The following is an 18,962-nucleotide window of genomic DNA, read 5'->3' as shown; positions in this document are numbered from 1 at the left end:
CTTTGACCGAATTGACTTGAAAGCCTAAGAATTCTATGCAGTGTGAAGGGGTGATGATGGATTTGTCTGAATTAATTAAAAATCCCACATTCTGCAAAATCTGAATGGTCCAAGCTAGATGAACCAGAACTAATTCTTGGGAGTGTGCCATAATGAGAATGTCGTCTAAATAAGTAGATGAACGCCTCTCTCTCGAAGAAATTGCACGACAGACCGTAGCAATTTGGTGAAACACCCTGGGGGCAAGGACAGACTGAAGGGAAGGACCGCAAATTCAAACCACCGGTTTCATCAACAAAAGTGCAGGAATCTGCGATGTGGTGTGAAAACTGGTACTGTCAAATAAGCATCTTTGAGGTCTAGACGGACGAGCTAATGCCCCCTTGCAAAAGATCTCTTAGAAGATGAATACCTTCCATATTGAAATGACAGTAGATTATGAAAGAATTGAACTTTCTGAGATTGAGAACCAACCGGTACCCTCCGCCTTTCTTTTGCACGAGAGAAATCATGCTGACAGATCCTGCCGGATGCAGAACTGTAGGAACTATTGCTCGCTTCTGAAGAAGAGAAGCAATCTCGACGTCTATGAAATTGTTCTCTGTTTGGGAAAAATGTAGAGTAGAAGGAATGAATGTCTGCCTGGGAGGAGAATAAAACTCCAACTGGAAGCCCTGTACAGTTTGAAGAATCCAGGGATCCTGAGATATTTGTCTCTAAGCCTGAAGGTGTTCCTTTAACCTGCCCCCAAAAACACTTAGGAAAAAGGAATGATTCTCACCTGTTGCTGCCAAGTTGGGATTGTTGAAGTTGCCCCTATTTCCGCCTCGATAGGAACGACCTCTACCTTGGCCGCAGGAGGGGTAGAATCCGGAAGAAGATTGATGGGAGCCACGATCTCTTTGCAAGTAAGTGGAGGAGGCCTGATAAGATCCACGGCCAGAGCTCGGCCTCTATAGCGTCCGGCCCTGAGAAAAAGGCCGCTACTAAACATCTTTTTCATGGAGAGCTGAGCTTTGTCCAGAGCGGAGAATGTGGCGACATATTTACTCAGATCCTTAACAAATTTTTCTCCATACAAGAGGCCATTAGCCAGCGAACTGGGCTCCGAAGAGTCCAAGTCAACCAACTTAGAATCAATTCTCATGAAAAATGACTTGCGACGACCCGTGGACATGGCGCAGTTGGCATTCCCAAGGAGGCAAATGGCTCTTTGCACCCACTCCAAAATAGCCTCCAGGTCCAAGGGGGAACTACTTTCTTTGGCCTGTACCGCCAGCTCAAGAAGTTTTGTGACTGGCCCGGAAATATCCAAAAGTTTGTCCAGGCAGCCTCTCCAGGCTCTGTCTAGTCCCCTTTTTTGGATCCTTTGCAAACTTTTAAAGAAAATTGGCCATATTAGGGTCTAACTCCGAGTTGTCCGCCACTTTGACAGTTAGGGAAGGGTGGGGACACTCCGAGCGCAGAGTGTTGTGCACATCCTTATCCTGTCCTGAACATAGTGCGCAACCTTCACTGAGGGAACCCATTCGGTGGATCTCGGGTGAACAATACTCTCTGGATCAAAGAGAAGGTTCCTCGGAACCACTGACTCTTCCGTCAAATGATGGGCTTTGCGTTTCCACTTACTCAACACTTTGGGTTCGTCTCACTTTTTCTCCAAGTCAGAGGAATGGGAAGCGGAAGATTGAGAATCTTCACTATGCATCAGTCCCTGAGTGGACAACCCTCTAGGGGTCTCAGTGATATCTTGCTCATATTCGTGGTCTCTGTGGACAGTTGAAGCCATCTGGGGCAAAATTTCCGTCGAGGATCTAGTTCCTCTGGGAACCCTTTGGGTTCGATTCACATCAGGAATTTGATTGTCTGTTATCCTATCCTCAGAGGGTCTGCCCATCAATTGCCTTCGCCCAAAGCGCACTAAGGGCTGATTAAAGGGTTTTAAAACCTTTATAAGTGCTTGATTCACACTGTCCTGTACGTGATGATCCAGGGCCAGTACCAATCTTTCCTCCATCTGATTCTCATAGGGCTCCTCGGCCTCAACCTGATAGAATTCATCCTCTTCTGCGTAATAAGCCATCTCAGTAGAGATGAAGAGGTAAGAAGGAGTTCAATAGGGGGGGAATCAGCCCCTGCAGATATCAAAGAAGGAGAAAACTTCAATCCAAAGGAGAGCAGAACTCTCAAAACAGGCCCAGTAAGAAGTGGAGGGAGCACCTGCGAGAATTCCTTAAGGCAAAGCCCTTGTTCCATTTTTACCGCCCCGTTGGGTGTTCTCAGGGGATAATTATAATCTGCACCCAAACACGTGTCTCTGCCGCCGAGATCCGAAGCTCAGAATCCCGGATCTCGTCTGCACATGCGCGCAACGTGGAAATCGAGAGGACTAGCCTTTCAAAATCCAGTGCTCTAACAGCCGTAAATAGCCCGCTCGAACACGGGGGAGTCCCACAGGGCGTCCCTGATGCTCGGCATGAGCTTCCGGCACTTCCGCGCTCGCCAACCCAAAAGGTAATAAAATCAAGTGGCGTACGAGTACGGGGCGCCGCACACTTCAAAGACTGGAAACACACCAGCCAATTAGCGCCGTTCTACCACTGCTCCCACTCCACGGCCACCATAAACAGATATATATATATATATATATATATATATATATATATATATAAAGCGTAAAAACAATCGTTTATACAAAAGTGACAGAGTACTTAAGTAATGGCTGCCAGCAGCAAAGAAAGAGGAAGGACTAAGGATTCATGGACATTAATATGGACGGTAGACCAGGGACTGGTCAGGTTGGACTACTGGGAATGTTGGGTTTTGTAGTTGTTATTTAAACGTTCATTGGCTGCTGTGAAGCCTCCGGTCCTGACATAGAATTGTGTTAGCAGCAGTGCCAATATTTCTGTGTTCTCAGCAATTCTGATTCAAACCCTCACACTTTGGGAGTGTGTACACAATTCTTTTAACCTCTCACGTAAAATCCCTTCTCTGTGAGGTTCAGTTTCATGTTTGATATATACTTTTCAAAATATATTTGTAATTCATATTTTTCAAGAACTAAACACAAGTGAAAAAAGCAGTCCTAGGTTTTAAACTGTTATGTCAAGGAGGTTTTGTCTAGTAGGTATTGACAGCATGTTTTCATTAAATATCCATCCTCTGGACATTATCGAGAAAAAAAACTAGAAAATAATTTTTTTTATTCTATCCATCGAGTATGGCTATTCTCTTCTGATGCCTTCAGAGTCTGATAGTTCGAATATTGAGTACTGATTAAAAAAAACACGCTGTTAATATGATCTCGCTTGGCATCACCAACATTGATTGTTTCTGCTAAATATTCTTAATACGTTATTAGGTTTTGCCTGCTGCTGTGCTTGTGAAGTCTTTTGTAAGTAAAAAAAATAATCTTCAAAAGGCCTTACAGCCTGCCTCCAACTTGCCTCTAACATTCCATTTGTTTACCTGCTTGTCAGTTTGTCTTTCTTGTTTTTTATTGGCTTGGGCATGTTATTTCCTGTCGGTTTCTGGTGGGTTTTCTTTCGTGTGTTTACGTTTGTGGATCGTGGACCAAGTATTCCTTCCTGTTGCACATTTCATCCGCTCTACTTTTTTCTTTGTAACCCAGCTTGATTGTCGACTGCATCTCTGTTCCACACTTGGCAGCAGGCTAATGAGCTTCACAACCCTTTACATTGTGTAACTGTGAACCATTCTTCAAAGCATACCTGCCTGTTTAATGGGATGTTAAAGATGTCAAGGAAATCCCACTTAGCAGAGTTCTGAAGAATTTCTGTTTCAGGCATGAGTAGCTTATCCAGTTAATTTTTTAGGGGCGAGCGCAAATCGCTCCACCCCTCTTCTAATCTCTCTATAGGGGGATTTTAACCACGCCCATGTTACGTCAGTCACTTTCATTGGTTCGTGGGCTTGCCTTTTAAAATCCGCTTGTTTTCATTCGTGAAAGGCATGCATATGCCATGCCTTTTCCGGAGTTTAGCGCTCCTCAAGAGCACTGGTAAACTACTGGAAACATACGAGGCTCCATGTTTTCCTTATGGTTTCTGGGCTACTTTTTCTCTCTATTTCGCAGCACGATCGCACATGTTTTTTTTTTGTTTTTCCATTTATTGTGGCAAGAAAAGTCTGGTTAGGAGTTTCCAACGCTAATAGCTCTAACTCGGCGTAATGCGAGACCCGTTGCATTGAAAATGCTTGTTTTCTTTACATTCTAGACTATGATGTAATCATGTTTGCCATTGCATGGCTGAGCTGTGACTACTACATCACAAAACGAAAAACGTGCATTTTAAGGTGACTGTTTAGCAGCGTGCAGCGCCTCACGAACACGCTGGACAAATAACTGTGGATTCAAACCTGACTTTCGTTAATTGAAGATATGTTTTGGAACAGAACACATGCAGTATGTTTGGATTTAGAGCCCGGGGGATGGGCAGTAAGGTATGTTATAGCTGGGTTGTACTGCTTGAGAGCATTACAGCTGGACATGCAGTAGTTCCTGGTGCTGTAGCACAGTGATTTGCATTTTGGGACTCGTAGTTTTGAATTTGTATTGGCTTAGTAAAACGGTAAGTATTCAAGAGCAAAGTTTCTCAACATCGCCCATTTCTGGCACCGTACACATGGCAGCTCGAGACATGTTGTTGCATAGGATGCCGGGTGGTATAACATAATTTTGAAGCAGCTGTATGTATTTTTATTTTTTTACTTTATTTTTTTTGGTACACAGAAGACTGCGTCCTTACATAAAGAAAAAGGCGATTCTTGTTTGCTTTGGTTTCAGGTGGGGGAAGCAGTACTATGAGACTTGTGTTTTTTTAATTGCACTCCCTCTGCCCTCCTCTGGCTCACTCACAGGGTTAATGCTAGCTAATTAACAGAACATCTATTAACATCTTCAAACAGGATTGCTAGTCTGGCAGATTAATTTATTCCCATGGCAGGTGAGGCGAGTGGCAGATAGGGCTGAATCATTATGAACAAGCATTGTATGCTTTCTTCTAGTTACCTGACTGAGATTTATCTATCTGATTGAAAGTGCCAAGCACACAATAGGAGCATTAGCCAAACTGGAAAGAGGATGACAAGGTATGTTGATGGGTACCACGACCTTGATATCAATACAGATAATTCAAAGAATGAGGTAGGATATTTTTACGTGGAATTTAAAGTACCCCCTTCCTTACACTTAGAGAAGACGCTGTGGTGACAGACCCTTCTATTCAATTGGCGAGATGAGAAATATCAGGCAGCAATGCAAACCGTTTTCGTGGACCTGTATGGCCTTTGGCATTTCTGCTCGTGGGTTCCCTAGCATGACACAGGTGTCCTCCTCAGCTTCAGACACTCCTACTACAGCTCCCAGAGTGCACCTGGAAGGACTGCAGGATGCCCCGTGCTCCATTAAGTTGATTACAAATGAATCCCTGGCAAATATGAGCATTTCGTCTGGGATTGGCTTGTGTTATGGATGAGATTGTTTTCCATGTGTGCTTGCCACTCAGCAGTCGGGTCCAGCAGAGCTAGTCTCAGAAAGACCTCAGCACCTACGGCTCCATCTCACCCGTGTGTTCCTCTGGAGCCCCGCATGGTCTACCCTTCGCCTTAACCACCCCGCCCCCTCCCGCCGTCCGTTTGCCTTTTAACCCTGTCGTCAATGCTTCCCCTGTCCTCTTTGTAGCTTGCTCCATGTCTTGCTTGCCTATTATTGTAATTGTAATTGTATTTATATAGCGCTTACTACCCCTGACGAGGCGTTGAAGCGCTTTTTGGTGAGTAGCATGCTACTCCGGAACCCAAGAGGAATTAGTGGTGGATTAGTATAGGGAAATATGAGTACAGCATTAGTATTATTATGAGTTAATTTGAACAGAGGATATGTGAGTTAGTTAGTTGGAGTGTCTAGAGTAATGGAGGGATAGAGGAGGGAAGAATCCGGAAGTGTTAATTGGGAGTTTATAGTAATAGGATGAGGCTTGGGATGAATAAAGGAGAGGTGGAGGAGGGAAGAGTCTATGGAAAGGGTTAGAGAGATCATAATAGCAGGGAGGGTTTTCGATGACCCAAAGGTGGGATGAATGAGGACGAATTTAGTAGGTTTGTTTGGGAGATCATAGTAGTAATGTGAGGTTTGGGGTGAGCTAGATGCGGTAGAGGAGCTAAGAGCTTAGACGGTTATTTTGGAGATGAAAGTAGTAGAATGGATGAGTGAGTGGGGATAGAGGATAGCTTGATAGAGACGTAGGGTGATGGGGAAACAGAGTAAAGCTTACACAAGAGTAAATGTATATGATTTTTATTTATTATTTGTGCTTGGCCTTCACTGCTGGTTCCCTAAGTAACTATCTTTATAGCACCTTAGAGCCTTTGAAGTTCAGTTTATCCATCCATTGTGAGAGGTTATTTTCTCCCCAGTGCCACAGCCTTTGCTGGTTACATTTGTAATTAGGCGGTAAAAACAGTTTCTGTTACAGAGCTTGCTTTTTCTGCTGCAAAGAACAGTCCATGATGTTACAAGTAATCCAACTTCACTCATTTTATCAACACTGGGAAGAGGAAAGGATGAGTCAGGCCGCAGTTGGAGAGGATGTGGCGTAACGGCCAGAGCTGCCGACTTTGGAGCTGGAGAACCAGATTTGAGTTGTGGCGTAGGCTCAGCATCCTGTGATTCTGGGCAAATCACGTAATCTCCTCATGCCCATTAAAATGAATGTGTCCCTGTGTAACATAACCGGTGCTCGTGTAAAGCGCTCCAATAACTTTGGGTCGAGTTTGTGCTATATAAGACTGCAAAAAAAAAAAGTTTTAGACACTGAGTCCTTCAGTCAGATCTCTGCAGCGGGCACATTAACCCAGTTGCAAATCCACCAGATTTTCAATAATGTAGATATTCTAAAAATTTGTGCCACAGTCCATTTTTGTGTTCACAGAAAATGTTTAGGCAAGTAGCTAATGTAGCCGGATATGTGCAGCATGTTTTGAGGAGAAACATTTGTTTTGACATGTTTTATGAATGGTTTCATTAAGTGGGTGAGGTGGGATGGATAGAAATGAGGTCAAACGTCTCATTGTTTTAGAAACATGTATTTTGCTCTTTTGCAATGTGCAGAACCACAAGGTGTTTTCTATTTGTGGTAACGTGACATAAAAACATATGTGATGAATCCATATTCATGACTATTAGAAGTAGACTCAAATTTGAATTATTTCTGAAGGGTCCGCTTAGTCAGAGGCACAGTCAACACATTCTTTTTGAACCCATAAATATATTACTATTGTTGTTGGTATCATGCCCTAATTCCACTTTTTAATTGGTACCATTTACCTGTATTTTCTGACACTCACTGAATTTTGCTTAAAGGGAAAAAAGCACTAAGGCACGGTCAATGCTGGCTGCCTCAAAGCACTTTTTAAAAACTTTAGGTCATGTTGCACTGCAGCTTGTGCTGCTGTGGAACATGTCTAAAAGTAAAATAATGTTGACAACGCCAATAGATCTTGCACAGGCGAAACCTATTGGCTTTACCAATTCTTGTTTTCCTAAAAGCGATTGTGCTTACATTTTGTGTTGATTGAAATCTAATGAAAGTCACAGGTCTGAAGCGGGGACTCAGAATCTTCGCTGCCTATTTTGCTTAGAGAAATATAAAAATCAAGAAAAAACTACGACTCAAGGAATTCTAAGATACCGACTTATGTAGCCAACAAGTTGAATTTCAAAGTTTACAAACTGGTAAAGGGTTTCACTAAATGTAATAGTGAAGAGGGCCACTACCACTTCCAGTTTCATCAGACACCTGTGAAGGCTGGAGGAGTGTCGGTGGGCTGTTTGACACACGGTGTGTCAGAGAGGGTGCAAGGAATCCTGCACTCACAGATAAACTTTTCCAGATCTAGAATGTTGTGAAACCCGGAAATTAATTAAGGAGATTTTTTTTTTTTATTTAATCAAAGGCACCGACTATTTTAAAAAATTAAGGTAACCATGGCACAAATTATTTAAAAATAAAAAGTGTGAGAAATTATCATGGGAAACTTGTGATTTATTTCTAGTTAAAAGATCCAATTATATTACCCCACACCCCAGACAATTATGACACTTAAAGAGCTTGTTGGGTTGGGGACCTGGCCCTCCTCTCCACCCCACTGCTTTCACATGGGTGTACTGCCCAGGCGACAGAGCCTGTAGTTGCAGGATGCCAGAGGAAGGGGGGGGGGGATTGGGAGGGAGACAGACCTCTGCTTGTGAGGTACGTCTGCCCCAATAAAAAACGTAAATACAAACACAGCAATAACTTAACAATAAATATGCATTAAGCCCGTTCTCTGATCAATGTGATCACAAAATCCTGGGCCCCCGGCAAAAACAGATGACTCGAGCAAAGGGGGTCGGCATGGTCATAAACAGATGGGGGGGTTGGGGGGTTATGGTTGCTGATAAACTGAAAATGGACAGACGAGGACATCGGAGTAGGACAGGCAAACAGCTGACATAGGAGGAGAGTGGCAAGACAACAGGCAGTGCAAGGTGAGGGTGCAGGATAAATAACTGATTAGAGTAAACAAGCGCTTATAGCAGGAACAATGTGGGATGAATGATGGGGAGGAGAGAAGACAGCCTACAATTTTACACGCATGGAGTGCCCGATAGCAAATAAAACAAAAGTATTTTTAGGGTATGTAGGCAGTGAAAGGACACTGGCTACTAGCTAGTGGCCAGTGACCGGAAGCTGTACTTGGGCCAAAATCCATGACATGACAGGGGCAGGCAAGCAGAGCAGGAAGTGATGACGTACTGACCAATGAGAAGCATGTAAATTAGAGTGACATTGGAATGAACCAACTGTAAGTTAAGGTAAGTAATGGACGGGTTATTAGCTCCTTTTAAGATTTTTTTTTAATACAAGAGATTTTGCAAGCATACTGCAAGCGCTGTGCAAGTGAACCTTAACAACATGAATTATCTTGTTATCAAAGACACTTTAATAGCATTCTAGTGCCATGTGTGTGCCCCTGAAAATTCAAGCTCATGCAGCTGAATAAATAAACAAAATTATTACTGCTGCATGGAGGGCTAACACTTGTTTGTGGAAACACACAGCTTCTGCCCAATCAAAACATGTACCTTTCGCTCCCAACATGTGGGCAGAGGCAAAGCCCCTCTCTAGTAATGTTTATATAATTATCTGGTGACAGCTGCATTGTCTTGAAATGGAAAAGGCTCCAGGAACTTGATTCCTCTTTGCACATCGACTTCTCTCTCTGTCGTCACTTGAGAACTAAATGTTTTTCATGTTAACTAGTACCACATAAGCTATATGATTTACTCTTTCACATACAGTGCTATGCCTGGTAAATCTATGAGAACTAACAGTGAACCGACAGTCACTCTCTTTAAACAGCTTAACATCTGCAATAGATGTACTTCAGCACTACAGTCTACTGAATAAAGATCTATGATTTAAGCTGACAAGATGTTCTCCAAAACAGCTTATTAAGCAGGTCTGCAGGATTCGTTTAAATGAAGTTATCTAAATAATTTAACCAAGTATCAGCACACACCATATCCTCAGAGTTCCTACTTTTATCCCATGGTATCATGGACCAAACAGCAATTACATGACAGATCCTGCAGGCTATGCAACTACCATAATGAAACTCTTAGAGCATAGATGGCCCGATTACGAGTATGGCGGTCGGAAAACCCGACCACCAGACCTGTGGTGAGGAGAATGCCGCAGAGCTGGCAGTCTCCCCACCGGCCCAATTACAAGTTTTCCACTGGGCTGATTGGCGGAATACAAGATTTCCGCTGGTTATCCCAGTGAAGAATGTGCGGTGGCATTGGACTCGGGTCCACATGGAGCAGAGTCCAATGCCTTCGCACAGGGGCAACCCCCCAACAACCTTGGAATGCCCACTGTCTGCACAGCTGACAGTGCGCATTCCGACGATGCTGGGGCGGGGGCCCCTGCAGGTCCTGGGTAGGAGAGGGCCTGCACTGCCAATGACACAATGCTGTGGGTAGTGCAGGGGCCCCCCTATGGCCTCCTGCTCTTGGTCTCTGACAGCCTTTAAATGGCATTGAACCACCATGAAAAGGCTGGTGGAGAACAGGGTTGTAATCAGCACGGCGGCGCTGACTTCAGCCTGGCTGATTACAACCACGACAGCTGTCATCCCGTCGTGATCAGAGATCCTGGCAGAGACGGCATTCTTTTGGCGGCACTGACCACCAATCTTGTAATATGGCGGTCGGACCGCCATAGCTCGTAATCAGGCCCATCTGCTCAAAACTTCATGACTGCAGAAAAAATATGTCTTATCTACATTACAAGGGATGACAGATCGTACGATCAGAGAAGTGATGAAAATGTATTTTATACCACAAACAAACTCCTTTATAGGCAAGTTAATACAGTTTCTGGATCTCGACTTTGGCCCTTGCAGCAGTAAATTGTGGTGCTCGAAATAACAGCTTCTTTTGGGGAGATAAAATAACCTGTTATCTAAACTCATGCACCTGCGGAGGAGTGACCAGAATGTGTTGCCTATTAGATACTTTTTGTAGTCACAAGGCAATCTTTCCCTGTTCCCTTTTCTCCTGTAGACTATTCAATTTTAACGTTAGACTTAACATAATTTTACTTGTTTTTATTTGATTGGGAGATAAAATAGGTTTTGTTATCTAAATTTAATCTACTATGAACAGGGACCAGAATTTCTTGCCTCTTAATCAGATAAATATGTTTTTCTACTGTAAGCTATTTAATGTTAACTCTAACTTAATCTAAATTAAGTGTTGATTTTATTTAATTGTAATTATATTTAAAATTATATAATAAACTGAATTACCCATCTGTATCAAACCCCAAATGATAAGTTGAGATGTGTCCTTGGCACTACATCATTTTGGGTCTTCCTAAGTAAGAGATTCAAATTATCTTTGACCATTCTGATGTACAAGTTACAGAAATGCAGAATGCAGCGCTAGAAATAAAAATGTTATTATTACTAGATTGGCCACAATGAGAAGTGCTAGTAAATTGACACCAGGGTAGTCCAGACTGTGCCTCGCGCGCCCGTTTCCATGGAATCCGAGTCCCTCCTTATATTTGTACGTTTATAGATGTGTAACCATATAATTGCACGTCTCTTGATGCAGACTTGTATGCACAAAGTCTCTATCGCCTGTTTTCCGTTTAGAGGTGGCATGGTGTTTTTTCGTCTTTTTCTGCATGCTCTTTTTGCACCGGTGCTTTCCGTTCCTCCCAGGCATGTGTAAGGATCTGTGGCACTTTGGGCGAAGGGCCACACAACATGCCTTTGTTCTTCACAGCGGCGTATAAAGTAGACCTTTTTGTGTGCATTTTAAGGTCTTATCTCTTGCTTGTCCAAAATAAACCCGAGGTAGTGTCTGCCTTTACGGCAGGGGTTGAAATGAGCTGCCTTTTGTCTAGGAAAGACATTAGTCACAGGTGCCTTGAGAGACACACAAAAGGCCATGAGGCCTGACGAGTGCCCTGTAAACACATCTCACTTTCGCTTCTCTTTGAAACGGTGACCGAGGCATGGGAACTTTTCTGGCAAGCTCTGCCAGTGTCAAGAGAAACCTGTATTTTTTACATGGCTTGATTTTACAAAGAAAACAGACATTTTGAGCGTTCCATAGTTGATATTGGATACATGCTGTTAAGTAAGTGCGTGTTTTGGGGTCACCCAAGTCCCAGTCTAGAGTAAACACTTTAATGCACTGTTCTCCTGACTGGAGCGGCGATGTGCACCTTCTGTACTGTAAGCATGCAGCAACCGCTGGCATGCCAGGGGCACTTGAAAGACTTTTTCCCTTTACACGATGTTGATCTAACAGGGTTTCGGATATTAAATTCTATATGATTCCTCGTCTAACGCTGTCTTTCAGAAAAACAATAGGCGTTTCACATATTTACATAAAGTCCAGAAGTTGTTCTACAGTATTTTATTACATGTTTTAAATACATTTTAGGCCGCCTTGCTGAATATTTTAGCTTTATAATAGATCCTAAAGCATTTTAGGAATATTATTTTTGAGAGGTGTTTAGCACCTTTACACTTGAAGTGGCTCCTGAGCTGCTATGAGTCAGCGGACTCGCCTGTCAAAACATTTTAAGACTTAGAACCACAGGCCTGATAGATTAGCCCCGGCATGGTTTCTACAATTCATGCTTAATGCCCATATGGGCTCTTCTGAGGGGAATGCAGGCATTGGGGTGACGTCCTTGATTTGTTGTATTCTGCACTCTGGGGGAGTGGTTGGGATTGGTTGGGGTGAGGGGTGGGGCCAGTGTCTAATTTGTGCTGGTGCTTGCCAGTGCTTGGCACAGGCACCTATTAATTAAACCCACAATTATTTGCGACATTTCACAACATGGTGGCACAGTCTGTCTACTTGCAGAGTTCCACAACAAACTGCTTAACAATTCAATATTCATTAAATAAAAAATAACAGTACATCCAAGTCGTTCTTACTGTCTTGTGTCGGTATTGTCACGCTGTAATAATGTGATGGTTAGAAGGTGGCATTAATATTAGCTTTTGGCAGCGCAGGCAGGGGCAGTGGGTGGGGCCAGCAGCAACTGCATCCTTATTAAAACCCAGGGCCCTGGTACTTATTATTATTTTTTTCAAATTAAACACTGAAGAGTGCTGTTCCCGGTGTGTTATTAAATGTTGCCCACTACACGCACCCTGCTACTATACCTTTTGAATATGGCAGTCCATTGGTCTGAAGAATGTAAGAGGGGTTTGTCTCACATCCTGTCTGAAACCTGCTGAACACCAAACAAAAGTGGTTGCTACAGGATGAATGTAACAGATAGCATCTAATGAATCACCCAACATAGAAGTCAGGAGGGGCCGCCAATCACTTGAAAGTTAGAACTGAGTTTGTTTTTGGTTCTGTGCAAATTTCTGCAGAAACAAGTCTTAATTTACAAAGATTTTACAGGGAGTAAATGTGATTTACACAAGACTGTCAAGCAGTAAAACACAGACCTTGACAGAAAAAAATGTTTGTGAATCAAGTTCAACGTGACTTTTAGATGTTAGCGGAGAGCATCGTCCAACTAAGGTAAGATGTGTTTATTAAGAATTTATATTATCAAGTAAAATCTGCTTTATATTATCAAGTAAACTCGGTTTGTTCCTGGAGGTGATGTATTGTAGTTGCACTGATTATTTGTCACACAGAAAGTACTGACTCCCGTACACAGATTATGTGCTGAATGTCTTCTGCCTCTGTTTACTTTGATGTATATTTGGGATTCGTATTGACAGTGTTTTTAATTGCTTTCACCAGTGCCAACAACATTTTTTTTTAGCATATTTCCTTCAGGCGTATTTGTACAATACTTATTTATTCGCACAGTTTTCTAAAGTGCGAATGTGACCCAGGCTCAGTGAAGTACTTTACAAATGAGCAAATATAAAACACCCAAGTAACAGATACTAATACACCAAAACAATTTAAGTCGTATATGATTAGAGTAGATACAGTTCTCTGCTTCAATAATAGTGGCATTGAAATAAAATAATTTTAAGATCCTTTTAAAAGCTGCAAGGCAAGGAGTAGAACATAGAGTTAGTGGTAGTGAATGCCAAATGCTTGTTGCGCTGCCAAAGAAAGATTTAATCATACACACTACAGCTATTTGGTAGCCCAGTGGCACACAGAACATGCAGGAATGGTGGCTGCAAATTGTAGGAGCCTCCACCCTACTCTACTGCAGTAGAAATCCCTGTTCCACCCTTTGACAGGAAACAAAACGTGTCTAATGGGTCATATGATGATAGTGCCTCATTTGGGTACTTTCTTGATGGTTTTACATGTAGAAATTTAAATCAATGCGAGTCGGCGTCCTCCCAGAAGAAAATTACCTCTAATCGCAGCAATGAAATGAAAATGAAATTTATAAAGCGTGCTACTGCCCGGAAGCATCTAGGCACTAACCTACTGAAGGAAGTAACCTGAAGGGAGGTGGCCTAATATGTGGAATGAAGAAACCTATTGATTGAAGAGACATGTTTTCCGAGCTTTTCTAAAAGGAAGCAGTCCTGTCATTTTCTTGAGGTCAGGAAGGGCAGAGTGTTGTAAAGTTCAGGTGTTCTAAAGTTTAGAGGAGCAGGTGACAAAGCTTCTGCCACCCCAGTTTGAACCTCTAACTTTCAGAGCAGTAACGTTATGGGTTGAGGACGAGAGTGGAGACATAGGAGGCATGTACCAGCGGAAATTTTGTTTCAGGTAATCGGGACCAGAATCACGCAGAGATTTAAATGCAGTGCAGAGGGCCTTAAAACCAGTGTGCTTCCTCAAGGGGAGCCAGTGACGTTTGGCCAGGGCTTGTGAGGCAGATTGCTGCTTGGGCTTGAGAATTCCTAATATATGGACAGCTGCCGCATTTTGTAAGATCTGCAGCTTGTTTAGGAGTTTTTTCTACTAATTGATGAATAAAGCATTGCAATACCCCAACTTGAACAGCAAGAGAGCTGAGACCACAGTTTTCTGCAGCTCCAGTGGAATGAACGGGAAGACTGTCTTAAGTAGTTTCAAGGTGAAAAAGGAGGAGGAAGTGTTGGCGCTGATCTGAATTTCATATGAAAGTTTGCTGTCAAATAAGATCCCTACGTTTTTAACTTATGTAACCAGAGTGAGTAAATTGCCTAGTTCTTGTGGCCACCAACTCGGGGACCAGAATGAGTTGTTCTTACCGAACAGCAGGACTTCAGTTTTATCTGAGTTCAGCTTCAAGCAGTTTTCGTGCATCCAATTGCCTGCTGTTGCATGCAGTTGTGGAACCCAACAGCGGTGTCCTCAGTGTTGCTAGCCACCGACATCACAATCTGGGTGTTGTTGGCATATTATACCACTGAGAAACCGAAGGATGTAATAAGACAGGCCAAAGGTGTAACGTAGAGATTGAAAAGGGTTGGATATAAGGATGAGCCCTGCGGTATCACCACAAGGGAATGAGGACGAGGGTGATATAAATTCGTCCAAAGCGACAACTTGCTCTCTTCCTGAGAGGAATGATTTTAGAAGCGCAGGTCTTTCCCTTTATTCCAATGGAATAAAGTAAGTAGGTCAGAAAGCATCTTAGATGGTGTTGAAGGCAGAACTTTAATTTGCTCCCAAGGGCTAACTGCTGATCTGCGTGTGCTTTAAGACTGTACTCTTTTCAAATAAAATAGTAATCATAATAATACTAATGTTAATGTAGTTTCTGAGAGAGTAGTCTTGAGCTCTCCTGCCGAATGCTAAATCTTCTTGCCAAACTTCTTGTGTGATATATTTCCTCTGCTAGTGTTTACAGGACACTAAACACCATATTCTCAGCAGCGTCACCATTCACAAACGCCTGCACTTATTCATAAACTGAAACACATGGTAGATGCACATCCACTGATCATACTTCCATCTATAAGTCTAATAGCAAAAACACTCAAACATATCTCGTCATACAGGCATGGTTTAGTAAAAGGTTGCAAGACTGAATCCTTTACGAAGAAGACATCCATGGAAACCGGAAAGGAGGCATTCTCATATTGTATGCTCAAGCTATTCAAACTTCCAGTAAAAGCAAATATTTTTTTGACCAATTGTTACAGAAATTAGGTTGGAAAAGGCACTGTTTTGTTCCTATTTTTGCCAAATGTTTGTTAGGTAAGCTCTCCCCTTCTAGGTCCCCCTCGGGGATCAGACTTGTTTAGCGCACCTTCTAGTACAATAGTCAAAGAGTGCCCCTTGAGAACTGTCTTCACTTTTTCACCCCACTGATCCTTTACAAAATGTATGATCGCATGCATCTGGACTGTGGACTTGGATAAATGCTAACATTACCAGCGAGGGGAGGGTAAATTAGCGCACCTTCTATGTGAACGAGAGAGAATGCAGCCTTTCTTGGAAGCCATCAGTGTTAACCTTAACATCATCTTCAAAAACAAAATATCTCTGAAATCTACTTTCATACCTTGGTGTTTTCATGCATGTGTCCCAGCGCTCCATCAATAGGTATGACTTTTATTAGACGAGCTACTGGCTTTGGCAATAAAACCAGATCTTGTTAACTGGAAATGAAAAAATGATCAGCAAGTGCTTGGTGGTCTTGAGTTTGTTATGATCATCAATGTGACATTATAATGTTGGACAACTCTTACCTTAAGAATAGTAATGGAAATTGGCTATGCGATAAATTTGATTTGTATGTCCAGCAGTGTAATCCCCAATAATAATAATAATATCACAATTAATGTGCATGGTCAATAAGCTGAAGATGAGTTCATTTCAATTTTAAAAGTAAAATAAGGTACCCTGAAATCCGCAATAGATTATAGATAGTACTGATTGTTTTTTTTTAGTTATATAGAAATAGACAGAACATAACATTTCCTAAATAACCAACAGAACTGTGTATTTGTAAATTTCTGTATGTGGATAATTATCATATCATGCAATTAAAATAAAATGTGATTTCCTTTGGCAGGTAACCCAGGCTTAATTGGGTTTTACAAGACCTTCATGAAAGCTCTGTACAACAGACTGAACCAGCAATATCCGGTATGGGGATTAAGCCACGCTGGGCACTGTGGACCTCCCAGTGGCATGGGCATGGCAGCAGGTATGGTACTGAACTTTGTCATTTACAAAATGATTCAGTCACCAGTAAGCAAAGGTTAAACACAGTTCTATTACTGCTACGTAGATGAATAAAAACATTTTTGGGTTACTGTTTTCACAGTATGGATATGGAGCAGAAGAGATTTACTACATAGTCAAATAGTCGTATTAAAGAATGTGTACTGCATCAATGTAGCATTGCATTTGATTTATGTGTGTGAGCATACATTTGTTCTAAGATCAAGAATCTATATATGTTTGTCCCATTTTGTATAAAAAGTATTTTTACAATCTATTGTTTGATGTACATATTAGTGAATGTTTATACGTTTGATATAGTGATAGTGTGAGTTGTGTAGTTGTACCATATATGGCTAAATAGTACCTATAACTGACATTTTGTAGACTGGGTAGAGCTTTGCTGGGCAAGTAAAGCTTTAAATTGTTGGTACTGCACTGACCACTTTCCTGGGATGTGCCTTCTTGGAGGACAAGAACACATGGTATGTCAAACTCTCTAGCTCTTCTTACGTGTGAGATCGGATTTGGGACTCAAATGACAGAATCCTTGTACTGTATTGTAGCACTTCTGTAGTACATACCTACCTCTTCTCAAGGCCCCAAAGCTCTTTGCAGATGGTCTGGTTAATATTTCAGTAGTGCATGGATGGTTGAAGGGTGTTGGGTGAAGTGGAATTTACTGGGGGTGAGTTTTGGAACTGAGCTCTGAAACCCATGTTGTTGTAGGCGAAGGAGTGACAGTATGGAAAAGCAAGCAGCATAAACAAGCCAGTCAGGATTGTGACCTGAGAATTACTTGAGTCCTGATTTGGGGAAAAGCCAAATCTTTATTTTTCTTCTGAATTCTTGATAGATGTTCATGGTCCTTATCCTTTTCTGGAGTATATTCTAAAGCTTGCATGCCTACTAAGGAGGCTGCCGTCAGTGCTGTTTTTTGAAAAGAGGTCTTTATTAAACACAGGGACATTTTCCAATAGTTTTCAGTTGGTTGCATAACTTGGAGTTTGGATTCTAAGAATGTCGGTCCCTCTTATGAATTGCCTGGTGTACAGTGCCAGAGGGCTTTGACAGATATTCTTCCTGCCACTGGTATCCAGAGTAGAGCTTTGTAACGTGAGAGTAATTTGGCCCCATCTGTTTAGGTTAAGGACTTGTCCCACTGCCATATTCTGTATTCTTAATGCTGATCGATTACCAATTCCTATGGAAAGTGCAATTGCCTAGTCCACCCTGGATAACCTTATGGCCAATGATGCTTGTATCTTGTGTGAGAGCCTTATGTAGGGGCATAATGTATTCTCATTGTATAGATTGAGTCTCCTCTTGCTTTGTTCACTTGAGATTGAAGTGAAAGGTTTGAGTCCATGATCACGTTCATTTTTTCACCTCCCTTGATTTGGCTCATGTTTGTAAGGTTATGGTTTTGCCAGGATCCAAAGTTCATTATTTCAGTTTTTGATGAGTTAAGTGTGAGGTGATGGTATGATATCAGTCATTTCACAGGCACTAGGTGTTCAGGGTGTTGACTTCTGAAAGTTGTTTCACTTTTAACATGATCTGAATACCATTAGCATCAGTAGTCTGTGAGGTTGAATGACTTCTCCCTGTCAAGTAGTTGTCCTTAGAGCCTGCACTGCTGCTTTGCCGGGGGTAGGATAGGGAATCTTTATTAACAAGAACCTCTCAAATACGAAAGAAGTTAACCTTTGGTAGCATTCTTCCTCCTGCAGCAAGCAATTTTTTTTAAATAACTCGCACCTACAGCCTAGAACTAGAAAGCTTTTTAGTGCTAGCAAGGGGTGTTGAATGCTTGGTCCTATTACAGTAGTTATTCCGTTCTCCATATCACAGAGTACACTGAACTGCAGAACTGATTGACATAACCCATATATTGAAAAAAGCAATAAAATGGATAGGATGAGAAGTTTGCTGGAGGAGGGAGAGGTCTATAGGAAATGTATTGCTGTAAGAAAGCCTGGGCAACAAAAGCAAGCTTATAGAGGATGCAAACAGCCCTCACCACAAGGTTTAAATTCCTTGTAGCTTTTCAGCATGGTCAATATAAGTTGTACAGGTGTTATCAAGTATGGTTCAAATAAAACTGGCCATAGTGGTTTAGTGATCAGAAGACACAAGAGAAAGATTTGTTTTGATCATCGAAGGATGAAAAAGAATACAAAATGAGACCAACAAGTTGATTTGAGCCATTTGGGTCGGACTACAGTCAAATCTAACTCGAACATGTTTAACTGCTGAGATAGGA

At 42.0% G+C, this 18,962-nt stretch overlaps 1 protein-coding gene across 2 annotated transcripts in view; it reads left to right on the top strand.

Annotated features, from left to right (window-relative positions):
• The window catches only part of LDAH (lipid droplet associated hydrolase), a 711,314-nt gene that overhangs the window by 129,453 nt on the left and 562,899 nt on the right, over window positions 1–18,962 (top strand). For both annotated transcript variants that reach the window (XM_069236004.1, XM_069236005.1), the window contains exon 3: window positions 16,545–16,679. In XM_069236004.1, coding sequence (XP_069092105.1) covers window positions 16,545–16,679 — 135 coding nt within the window. The remainder of the gene's footprint in view (window positions 1–16,544; window positions 16,680–18,962) is intronic.

The sequence above is a fragment of the Pleurodeles waltl genome, chromosome 5 (assembly GCF_031143425.1).
Source record: "Pleurodeles waltl isolate 20211129_DDA chromosome 5, aPleWal1.hap1.20221129, whole genome shotgun sequence".
Taxonomy (NCBI): Eukaryota; Metazoa; Chordata; class Amphibia; order Caudata; family Salamandridae; genus Pleurodeles; species Pleurodeles waltl.
The sequence above is the reverse complement of the archived record's forward strand: the minus strand, read 5'-3'. Positions and strand labels throughout refer to the sequence as shown.